General features: G+C 58.0%; 3 protein-coding genes across 3 annotated transcripts in view; 1 reads left to right on the top strand and 2 right to left on the bottom strand.

Annotated features, from left to right (window-relative positions):
* GPATCH3 (G-patch domain containing 3) overlaps window positions 1–469 on the bottom strand; it is a 6,075-nt gene extending 5,606 nt beyond the window's left edge. Inside the window, 1 exon segment of the mRNA XM_015649374.3 lies at window positions 103–469. Coding sequence (XP_015504860.1) covers window positions 103–451 — 349 coding nt within the window. The 5' untranslated portion in view covers window positions 452–469.
* Window positions 470–1,941: 1,472 nt separating this feature from the next.
* NR0B2 (nuclear receptor subfamily 0 group B member 2) lies at window positions 1,942–4,921 on the bottom strand. Its single transcript, XM_015649035.3, has 2 exons — window positions 3,458–4,921; window positions 1,942–2,887 (listed from the first exon to the last, which is right to left on the bottom strand). Exons 1-2 carry the CDS (start codon window positions 3,981–3,983, stop codon window positions 2,616–2,618), a joined length of 798 nt encoding a protein of 265 aa, XP_015504521.1. The 5' UTR covers window positions 3,984–4,921; the 3' UTR covers window positions 1,942–2,615.
* A 129-nt stretch (window positions 4,922–5,050) lies between these two features.
* Window positions 5,051–10,986, top strand: part of NUDC (nuclear distribution C, dynein complex regulator) — an 8,067-nt gene continuing 2,131 nt past the window's right edge. The window contains exons 1-8 of the mRNA XM_015649433.3: window positions 5,051–5,195; window positions 6,292–6,369; window positions 8,181–8,381; window positions 8,650–8,733; window positions 9,098–9,211; window positions 9,583–9,777; window positions 10,354–10,437; window positions 10,528–10,646. Of these exons, the coding sequence (XP_015504919.1) occupies window positions 5,100–5,195; window positions 6,292–6,369; window positions 8,181–8,381; window positions 8,650–8,733; window positions 9,098–9,211; window positions 9,583–9,777; window positions 10,354–10,437; window positions 10,528–10,646 (971 nt within the window). The 5' untranslated portion in view covers window positions 5,051–5,099. The remainder of the gene's footprint in view (window positions 5,196–6,291; window positions 6,370–8,180; window positions 8,382–8,649; window positions 8,734–9,097; window positions 9,212–9,582; window positions 9,778–10,353; window positions 10,438–10,527; window positions 10,647–10,986) is intronic.

A 10,986-nucleotide genomic window follows, 5' to 3' on the forward strand; every position in this document is an offset into this window, starting at 1 on the left:
AGGGATGGGTTTCGGGGTTCAGGAGGGATGGGATGGTTGATGGTTTGGGGGGTCCCACACCCCACTGCGGGTGGGTAAATCCCGGACCCCCGCCCCCCGTACCTGTCCCGGGGCTCAGGCGGACCCTGCGGATGAGGCAGCGGCCGGGCAGCGCGGCACCGCCGGGCCCGAGCCAGCGCTTCCCCGAGTACATGCGGATGAAGCTGCGGGCCCGGCCGGGCCGCACGGACACCAGGCACGAGCAGGTGCGCGGCGCCGAGGCCCCGCCGCCGCCGCCCGCTGGCGGGCGCTCGGGCCGGTGACGGTAGTGGAAGCAGAGGAATCCGCCGGCCTCCAGGAACTGGCTGAAGTAGGCGCGGAGATGCGCGGAGCGGAGCACGGCCGGGATGCCGCTCACCAGGCAGTACCGGGCCGCGCCGCCATCACCGGCGGTGTCGCTGGGAGCCGCCATCTTGGCCTACCGCTGCCGGCGCGCGGTGATGACGTAACCGTGCGACGGGGGGAGGGCGCCGCCTGGTGGCGGAGGAGCGCGCGGCAGGCGGGGAATCCTGAGGGGGACAGGGACAGAAACCGGGGCGGGGGGGGACAGGGATGGGGACAGACACCCTGAGGGGGTGACAGGGACAGAGACCATGAGGGGGTCACAGGGACAGAGACCCTGAGGGGGTCACAGGGACAGACCCTGAGGGGGTGACAGGGACAGAGACCCTGAGGGGGTGACAGGGACAGAGACCCTGAGGGGGTGACAGGGACAGAGACCATGAGGGGGTGACAGGGACAGAGCCTGGGGGTCCCAGGGATGGGGACAGACCCTGGGGTGCCACAGGCCTTGGGGACCAAGCCCCATTGCTGTGGGTTTAACAGGCCCCAGGCTCACAGGGCCGGCCTGACAAACTCTGAGGGTCACAAGCCCCGGGGGTTTCAGGGGCTGGGGGTGTCTGGGGGTGTTCCTCATGCCACACCAGGGCTCTGGCCTTGTCCCCGTTCAGTGCCAGGACCTTTGCTGCCAGCCCGTGTCCCACGGCCATCCTGGGGCTGAGGGGATCCTGTGGGGCTGAGGGGATCCTGTGGGGCTGTGGGGATCCCGTGGGGCTGTGGGGATCCCGTGGGGATCCCGTGGGGCTGTGGGTATCCCGTGGGGCTGTGGGTATCCCATGGGGCTGTGGGGATCCCATGGGGCTGTGGGGATCCTGTGGGGATCCCCTGGGGCTGTGGGGATCCCGTGGGGCTGTGGGGATCCTGTGGGGATCCCGTGGGGCTGAGGGGATCCCATGGGGCTGTGGGGATCCTGTGGGGATCCCGTGGGGCTGTGGGGATCCCGTGGGGCTGAGGGGATCCCGTGGGGCTGTGGGGATCCTGTGGGGATCCCGTGGGGCTGTGGGGATCCCGTGGGGCTGTGGGGATCCCGTGGGGCTGTGGGGATCCCGTGGGGATCCCGTGGGGCTGCCCAGGCCTGGCGCTGCCCGTGGGCACTGAGGTGAGTCAGGCGTTCTCTCCGGGTGGATAAAGGCTGTCATGGGCTGAGCTCAGCTCGGCAGAGCTGCAGGCCCGGGCTGACACAGCGCCTGTTCCTCACACCGCGCTGCCAGCCAAGGCTCCGGCTGTTTCCATGGGCACGGGAGGCTTTGGTGCAGCTTTCCCGACACCTCAGCTGTGCCAGCCACGGAAATGGGGTTTGTGCTGTGGCAGCTGGCTGAGTCAGAGCTGCCACCTCTGACAGCACCCACGGGAGAGGCTCAACACCTGGACCCCAACACCTGGATCCCAACACCTGGACCCCAGCACCTGGATCCCAGCACCTGGATCCCAGCACCTGGACCCCAGCACCTGGACCCCAACACCTGGATCCCAACACCTGGACCCCAGCACCTGGACCCCAACACCTGGAGAAAGGTGAAATGTGGGGATTTGCCCCTGGGAATTTCTGTGTGCTGGGGGCTGTTCATCCAAAACACCAACATTTTATTAAAAAAATAATTTATTGCATCTTATATACAAACCACAGAAATGTTCACTTATAAAATACTGACACCTCACCTGCTGGAGGCAGCAGGAGTGAGTTTTCCAGGTGTGCACCTGGCTCTAACTCCAGGGAGGGAGGTTGGGATCTCCCACTAAACCAGCTCTGCTCAGGTTTAACTTTTCACAGTCAGGAAAGCCCAGAGCCCCACATGAGGTGCAGTAGGTTTAGGTGTTCCTAAATGCTCTTAATCCTGTTGTATCTCATGGAATTATGGAGGAAAAAGGGAATCTAATGAAAAGGGAGTGAGTCTGTACACCCTGTAGGATTTAACACTCTGGCTTTTCCCTGAAGAAGTTACCTGAGTATTTCTGAGATTCCAAGCACAGAAGCCAGACCCAGAGCTCATTCTGTAATGTTTGCCATCGGTTGGTGATCCCACAGCTGTCAGACACCGTGGGACCAGGCTGAGGACAGCCCTCACTGCCTGGAGCTCACAGCAACATGAGTGAAACCGGGGCCAGGGCAGGAACCCCTTGGCCACAAACACTCCCTGCACTGGAGACCGCCCAGGCAGAGCAGCAGCCGCTTCCCCAGGGCTGCTCCAGCCCCATGAAACACTGCAGAGTCCGGAGAGCTTCTCCCCAGCCCCTGCTCAGCAGGGCAGGGGCAGCCACGGGGCCTGTGGCCACCCGGCCACCTCGAACAGCATCTCCACCAGCAGCTCCCCCATGCCGGCGTCGCCGATGACGGGCCGGAAGAACAGATCGGTGACGAGGGCGGCGGGGATGGATCTGGAGGAGGAGGTGACCCGTAAGATGCGGGAGAAGCGGCCCTGGCCCTCGGGGTGCAGCAGCTCCCGCAGCGCTCGCTGGGCTTCCCACTGCAGGCTCTCGATGTAGAGCGGAGCCCTCAGCCCCGGGATGGCTGCGAGGGACAGGAGGGAGAGAGGGAGATGAAGGATGGGAAACAGCTCCGGGTTTCTCCCAGTCCCACCCTTCTGCAGTTCTCAGGAGGGATCTTTGGGGCCACACACACTTAAGGAGATGCACACACTGAGGCACAGCTGCTCCAGGGATGCTGTGTGAGGGAGGGAAAGCACTCAACAGGCAAAATCATGCTTTAAAAGTAAAGGAATCCAGGATTTATTTATTGTCTGCAGATCGGGCAAAGGTTCTGACATCCTTCCTTCCTGCTTCCCAGTGCATTTAGGAATGACAAGAGTTAGGGAAAAGGTGACCAGCCCTTTCTGCCCTCACACCTGCCCCTCTCTGAGCATCTCCAAGCCACGAGGCCTGGGTTCATCTGGGAAGGTGGTGGAGTCCCTATCCCTGGACACGGCACTCGGTGCTCTGGGCTGGTGACAAGGAGGGGAGTGGCACAGGGAGGACTCCACGGTCTGGGAGAGCTTTTCCAGCCTCAGTGACCCCGGGATGCCGTGATTGTGTGCCCAGCTGCCAGCGCTGGCCAGCAGAGCCACGAGGGCCTGGCACTCACCTGGATTGAAGAGGATGGCTCCCCTCAGGTAGGTGTATTCGCTGGGGCTCAGGTCCAGCCTCCAGAAGCTGTTGAGGCACCACTGCAGCCGCTGCACGGCGGCCAGCGTGGGCTGCGTCCCCTCGGGCTCCTGCCCTTTGCTCTGGCCGCTGAGGAGGATCTTCTTGAGCATGCTGGGGGCCGGGGCCTCCATCACCTCGAAGGTCACCATCTCCTGCACCAGCCCCAGCAGGAAGAGGGGCACCCAGCAGCTGTCCAGCAGCAGCAGCTGATCCTCCCGTGGCAGCAGGTGGAAGGCAGCGACGTTCTTGACGAAGTTGATGGTTTTGACCAGCACGTCGGAGGCGGCCCGGCAGGTGACGTGCGGCGTTCGCAGGCACACGGCGCGGCGCTGGTGGCACAGGCAGCGCTGCTGGGCCCCGCTGGGGCGCAGCTCCTGGCTCAGCAGCGTGTACAGGATGGCAGGGTGCTTGTCCTTGCTGTGGCACTGGCACCTCTCACACTCCGTATCCACACCGGTGCTCATGGCTCAGCCGGCTGCTCCTCGAAACTCCCGTCGGGAGAGAGGCGTAAAATCCCCAAATATCACAGATTCTCCCCGTCCTCCCAGCTCTGCCGGCCCGGGGCTGCTCCAGGCGGCTCTTATAGGGTCGGGTCACAGTGAACTTCCGTCCGCAGCCTTGACCGCCCTGATTAAGCAGCCCTCATTAAAAGCACCCGTGGTTGCTGGGCTGATTGGCCGGGCCAGGCGAGCTCCCAGCGCGGTCAACGGCCGTTTTCTCAATGAATCGGGAGGGGTTGCGTGGCCTTATCAGGATTACCCAAACAGGATAAACAGAGTCATTACCCCAGGCTGTACCATGGCACCAAGGCCCCACCGAGCAGGTGTCACTGCCAGGGTTCACAGACAAACATGGGGCGCTCGTCTGGGCCCGCGGCTCAGCGGCCTTGGCAAAGCGACCTGCAAGTTGTGGAAGTTGTGTTATCAGCGCCTGTTTGCCTGGCCTTGCTCGGGAGCCGCTTCTGCAGGAGGAAGAGGAACCTGGTGAACTGCCAGGCTGTGATGGGCCCGGGCCGGGCTCGTGTCCCTCACAGGAAACACAGGGAAAATTCTCCCCTTTGCAGAATGAGAGAAAAGGAAAAAAGGCCCAAATTCTCATATTTCGCAGTGGGAAGGGCCCCGGCTCGGCAGCGGCTGAACACGAGCCCAAGCGGGCAATGAGTGTTCGGTTTGCTGAGGCAAACGGCGGCAGCAGCTCTGGCCCCCTCGCTGCAGGACAGACACCGAGCGTGTCCCGGGAAGGGACCGGAGCGCCAGGGGCGGCTGAGGGAGCAGCGGGGGCTCGGCCCGGAGGAACGGAGGCTCAGGGCTCGGCTCAGAGCTCGGTTCCGACCCTCAGCTCCCGGCCAGGAGCGGCCAGGCCCGGCACCCGCGGCCCGCCCCGCCTGTCGCCATAACAACCCCGCCGCGCCTCGCGCCCTGCCTTTTCCTGCGAGATTGACAGCGCTCGCGACCAATCAGCGAAGAGAGCGGCGCGGGAGCGCGCTGGGATTGGCGGGTGCGGCGCGTCTCGCGCTTCCGCCGCCGGTTGCGGTTCCGGTTCCGGTTCCGGTGGCGGCCCGGTGCGGGAGCGGCGGCGCGATGGGGCTGAGCGCGGAGGAGGCGGCGGAGCAGGAGGACCGCTTCGACGGGATGCTGCTCGCCATGGCCCAGCAGCACCAGGGCGGCGTGCGCGAGGTAGCGCCGCCGGCATCGGGAGCGGGAAGGGCGGGCAGGACCGGAGGAGCGAGCGGGGAGCGGCCCGGCCTCCTCGGGCCCCGCCCCGGCACGTGGAGCAGGGGACGCACGTGCGCTGCTCCTGGAGCGCCGATAACGGCCCCCGGCAGCGCCAGCCCCATCGTTAATTAGCGCGGTGTTAATGAGGCGCCTCCGGGCTGTCCTGAGCCCGCCGGGCCGGGACCGGGACCGGGACCGGGACCGGGAGAGACCCCCGGGAGCATCGAGCTCCCGTTCAGCCCCCAACACAACCCCGTGAGGCCTGGCCGTGATCCTGGGATCCCCTCGTGCTCGGGATCTGCTCCGACCCCCAGATCCCACCCTGATCCCTGATCCCACATCCCACCCTGATCCCAAATCCCAGCCTCATCCCAGCCTGATCCCTCCCTGATCCCAGATCCCAGCCTGATCTCAACCTGATCCGAAATCCCACCCTGATCCCAAATCCCAGCCTGATCCTTCTGCTGGGGGCTCCAGGATCCAGGTCCTCACCTGCAGCAGGGCTGGAGGGTGTGGGAACATCCCACTCACAAATAACTTTTATTATAAAAGTGTTCCTGTAACAGCCCCTCGTGTTGTGGCAAAGCTCTGACTGAAAACCCTGCAGGGCAGGATTCCTGGGAAATAAAGATCAGCCAGGTCCAAGGAGAATATGGGTTTCTAGAGGGGGTGTGGAGCTGCTGGTTCATTCACTGGTGATCCCTGGCAGCTGTAAAAATAAGGATTTTGCATGCTTTTAGGTGTGCAGAGAAGCACAATATATGTGTGTGTGTATGGGATATAGGTGTGTCTGCATCTGTAAATCCATTCCTGCCCTGGGTAACAGCCTGGAATAAACTGCAGCAAACCACACAAACTCCTCCTCTGCCAGCTGGGAATCCAGGGCTGGATCTCCAGAGCTGGGTGTTCTTCGGGCAGCGCTCACGGGGCTGAATGCAGGCACAGCCACAGATGGGAGGACAAAGGATAAAGGCTGCTCCAGAGGCACGAGGTGGCCTCACTGCTCAGTGTCCTGACTCACTGCTGCTTTTCTCTGCACCCTCTCCCTGTTCCCCAGCTCGTGAACACCTTCTTCAGCTTCCTGAGGAGGAAGACGGATTTCTTCACCGGGGGAGAGGACGGAGTAGCAGAGAAGGTAACAAACAACCCTTCAGCCTTTAACTCTTCTCCCTTCCATCCCACCCGTGCCTGTGCCATGGCCAGGGTTCCCTGCTTGGACAGCTCTCAGCTTCTGGGTGCAGGTGGGCAGCTCCTGAGGGAAGGAAACCCAGAGCTGCCCTGTCAGAGGTGAGGAGCACACAGTTCCCTGCTCAGCACAGCACGGGTTTCTGGCCAGGCTCTGGCCAAAGGCTAGTTTGGAAAGCAAAGCTGCCAGACACACTGACTTAACGGTGACACAGCAGGTGATAACCCCACGTTACCTCGTTTGTTCAGCTCAGGAAAAGCACAAAGTCCACGGCTCTGCACAGGCAGCTGCCCCTTGCCTGGGCTGGGGAGCCTGGACGGAGCATCCCCATCTCCTGCAGGGCAGCTCTTGCTGAGTCTGGAGGGGCTTTAAGGCCTTTTGGACCCAAAATGTCCTGTGGTTCTCTGAAAGAAAGAAAGGTGAACCCTACTGCCACTTTCCTTAGAACAGAGAGCAAATCTCTCCCGTTCCTGGGGGCTGTGTGATCCCACTGGGTCAATTCAGAGGGGCTACTGTCCTTGGCAAGTGTGTGCCTGTGGAAGAAAAGGCTCAGTGCCCTTGGGTGGTGGCACCTGTCAGAACACTTTTTGGCCTCCTGGAAAAGCTCTCTGACACCGTGGCACCCACAGCAAACGGGGAAGGAGCTGCTCCCCCAGTCCTGCCGAGCCCTGGGTGTGAAGGAGGAAGGAGAGGGGGAGAAAGGCATTTTCTGGGTGCCATTTCAGCAGGTTTGTGTGGGGTGAGGGAGGTGTGGACAGTGACGTGGACAAGGTCAGGCAGTGAAGACAGTTTCCTCACCACGGATGATGGGGTTGGGAACAGGCTGGGACGTCCTGGGGGATGCACATTTTGCATTCTGTACTCCAGGAGCCGCTGGAGTCGAGCTGTGTAAACAAACCTTGTTTGTAGAGCAGAGCAGAAATACCCAGTGCTTGCTTACAAACCAAGTTTGCTTGGAAAAGCTTCTGGATTTTCCCCCCACCCTGAAGCTCCTGGGATGTTTATAAATAAATTTTCCCTCTCTAATTCCTTTCTGAGGATCTGTCTCTGTTGTTTTCTGGGGCAGACCTCAGCTCACCTACGTGCTGCTCTGCACAGCACCCCTGGCCTTATCGAGCCTGGGGCAATTCTCTGGCTCCCTGCCTGTGTACTCAGCTTTCCCGCTGAGCACGTGGCCCTTGGCATCAGAGACCTTGGGATTTTGCCTCCCAGAGTCACAACAACCTCTGGAGAATTGGGAGGAGAGGCTGAAACCAAAAATTTATGGTGGAACTCACCCCTCAGTGTAAGAACACGGGGCTGTTTCAAGCATTTCTCCTCTAAATCATGGCACTGGGCTCCTTGTGGAGAAAAGCCCCAGGTGTGGAGAGGTCAGAAGGAGGTAAAACAGTTGGATCTGGTGTGTGCAGCTGTCCTGGAGGTGTGGAGCAGCTTCAGATGGGCATCAGCTCGTCCTGCTGGAATTGCACCAAGGACAAAATAGGTGGAGGATTTTTATTTCACTGTTATCTCCTGGAAACATACTCTGTGTAACTAGGGAGGACCACATTTAAATATTTCCAATTTCCTCTTTTTCCCTCCCTTTTCACTTCCTCCTCTGTTTTTTGAATTGAAAAATCTCTAGATTTTCAGTCAAAAAAAACCCAAACAAAACCTGAGCAAAGATGAAGGGAAAATTCTCACCATCTGTGTGAGTCAGCAGATGTCCTGTGCTCCTCAGGAGACAGAGTTTGAAGTGGCTGGTGTTTTTTAACCCCCAGCTGATCACAGAAGCCTTCAGCCACCACAACAAGCTGGCGCAGAAGGAGCGCAGGGAGAAGAAGGCGCGGCAGGAGGCCGAGCGGCGCGACAAGGCCGAGCGCGCCGCACGCCTGGCCAGGGACGGGCAGCAGCACAGCGAGCCCCGCATCAAGGAGCTCACAGAGGAGGAGGCAGAGAGGCTGCAGCTGGAAATCAACCAGGTGAGAGCTCTCAGGGGTCTGCAGGTGCCTCTGTCCCTCCTGTGGCTCTCTGGAGCTGGAGCGGCTCAGGCTTGCTCTGTGTCCGAGTGAGAGCAGTTCCCCCTGGCAGTTCCTCTTCTAAGGGCTGAAAATTCCCTGTTTCCAACGTGGGGTGCAGTGAGTGGTGCTCCTCAGCCTGAGCTGAAAGGCTGAGGCCATCTAGTGCCAGCTCAGGAGGTGACACAAAGCTCTTGGCTGAGCCTGTTCCTGCTCTTCTCTTTTCCAACAGAAGAAGGAGGCACAAGGGCAGGGTAACGGTGTCCCAGTGAAACCCTCAGAGGAGGAAGGGGAATCTTCAGATTCCAACAAACAGGTAAAACCCAGCTGGAGATACTTTAGGATCATAAAATGGTTTGGGTTGGAAGGGACCTTAAAGCTCATCACACCTTGCACTGCACCACTGCTCCAAGCCCTGTCCAAAATACACACTTGGAAAATACAAATTAGAAAGTTTGGCTTTAATACACACTTAATTCCTAAATGTGCCAGGACAGAGGGCTTTTGGTTTTCTTTTTTTTTTCCTTGTAGTCATGTTTTATCAGAAGCAGCTATTAATTATGGAGCTAAATTTAAGTGGATATAAAATACAAACAAGTGACCTGCAATCCTTATAAAACCTAAGAGCTGTTGTTACAGTGGAAACTGGAAAAGCTTTTCTTTACACTTGAATTGCTTAGGGAACAGATGATGAAGAGGAAGATGAGAAGGATAAAGGAAAACTTAAACCCAACTCTGGCAATGGAGCTGACCTCCCAAATTATAGATGGACACAGACTCTTTCAGAATTGGATGTAAGTAGTGCTTTGTGACCAGGATCTGAGGAATCTGAGACAGGCAATAAGAGCAGGTGCTGCTGAGAGGTGAAGCCAATTCCCTGTGTCTCAGTTGCCTCTGGAAGCTTGCTGGAAACAGCAGTGTTTCAGTGTCTGGGGGAGAGCCTGGTAACTCAGTAAAATTCCCTGGAGTTGCAGTTATTAAGTTGTAGGCATTAAAATCTGCTTCCCTTTTTATGGTCCCTTCCTTTCACCTCCTGCTCACTCAGTACCTAAAGGAAAGGAGTCCCTGCTCTGTCTGGCTCTGGTGAAACCAAGGCAGAAAGGCTTGGGAGGGTAAGGAGGAATTTCCCTGCCCAGCTCCTGAGATCTGCTCCTTTCTGCTGCAGCTGGCTGTGCCCTTCAAGGTGAGCTTCAGGCTGAAGGGCAAGGACGTGGTGGTCGATATCCAGAGACGGCGCCTCAAGGTCGGCCTCAAGGGCCACCCTCCTCTCATTGATGGGGAGCTCTTCAATGAGGTCAAGGTGGAGGAGAGCTCCTGGCTCATTGAGGATGGTAAAACAGTCACAGTGCACCTGGAGAAGGTAAAGCAGGATGGGCTGGGCAGGATTCAGGCTTGGCTGGGCTCTCAGCTAAAACAGGACCACCGTGCTTGTCCTGGGCACAGTGCTGCCACTGGTACTGGGTGTTTAAGTTCCCCTGTGTTCAGCCTAATTTTATTCAGCTACTCCAGGATATCCAGTGTATTTCTCAGCAGTTCAGGAAAAGCTGGAAGGAAATCAGTCATTTTAATGTTGTCCTTTAGTGTGTTTTGACATCTGTCAGTGACACAAAAATCCAGGGACAGAGCTCCTTGTGTCCCTCCTTGTGTCCCTCCTTGTGTCCCCTCTGGGCCTCTCCAGGTGGTTTGTTGTAATCCCATTTCTTTCATGCCAAACAGGACATCTGACATTCTCTCAGATCTCCCAGCTGTGAAAATTTAGGCTGCCTAAAGTAGTTTGAAACAAAAATATTCTTTATCTCTGTTCAGATTTTACTGATATTTAGAAAAATGTCAAATAAAGCTTGATTCCATCATTTTTTTATCCTGTGACTGAGGCTTAAGAGCCGTAGAACAAGTCCATGAAAGATAAACTGGTTTTTGCTTCTTTGTCCTCTAGATCAACAAAATGGAATGGTGGAACAAACTGGTCTCCACAGACCCAGAGATCAACACCAAGAAAATCAACCCAGAGAATTCAAAGGTAAGAATTCTTCTGTTTCATGGGACAGAGCCTGCTCAGCAGTTGTCAGTTGAGCCCAGAGTCAGCCTGGATCTAATTTGGATCTGTCAGTTGTCAGACCTGGACAGCGAAACTCGCAGCATGGTGGAGAAGATGATGTACGACCAACGACAGAAATCCATGGGGCTGCCCACCTCTGATGAACAGAAGAAGCAGGATATTTTGAAGAAGTGGGTACAGCTCATTCCTCTGCATGGCTTTGCCTTCCCAAGCACCTTCTCCTCTTCCTCTCTGGCACAAATTAGGGAACAGGGAGCAGCCTGGCCTTCGGTGCTAGCCACGCTCACATCTGCACAGTCACTGTGTTGCTGGCCAGCCTGCAGTGCCTGTGAAAGCCTGGTGGGAGAATTGGGAATGGCCTGGCTTTGGGATTGTCTTACCCTGCTGAGTTCAGGTCCTGAAGGCACGTTTAGAACTGGAGGTGCCACCTCTGCTGAACTTTACCATGGTCTTGATTGGGGTCTAATCTCCCTCGGTAGCCAGCTAATCCTCCCTCCCTCCCTCCCTCCC

Source organism: Parus major, chromosome 23 (assembly GCF_001522545.3).
Source record: "Parus major isolate Abel chromosome 23, Parus_major1.1, whole genome shotgun sequence".
Classification (NCBI taxonomy): domain Eukaryota; kingdom Metazoa; phylum Chordata; class Aves; order Passeriformes; family Paridae; genus Parus; species Parus major.

Coding starts and splice junctions, on each gene's coding strand:
- NR0B2 (XM_015649035.3), bottom strand. CDS start 3,983: ATGAGCACCGGTGTGGATACGGAGTGTGAGAGGTGCCAGTGCCACAGC. Junction 2,888..3,457: donor AGCCATCCTCTTCAATCCAG/GTGAGTGCCAGG, acceptor TGTCCCTCGCAG/CCATCCCGGGGCTGAGGGCT.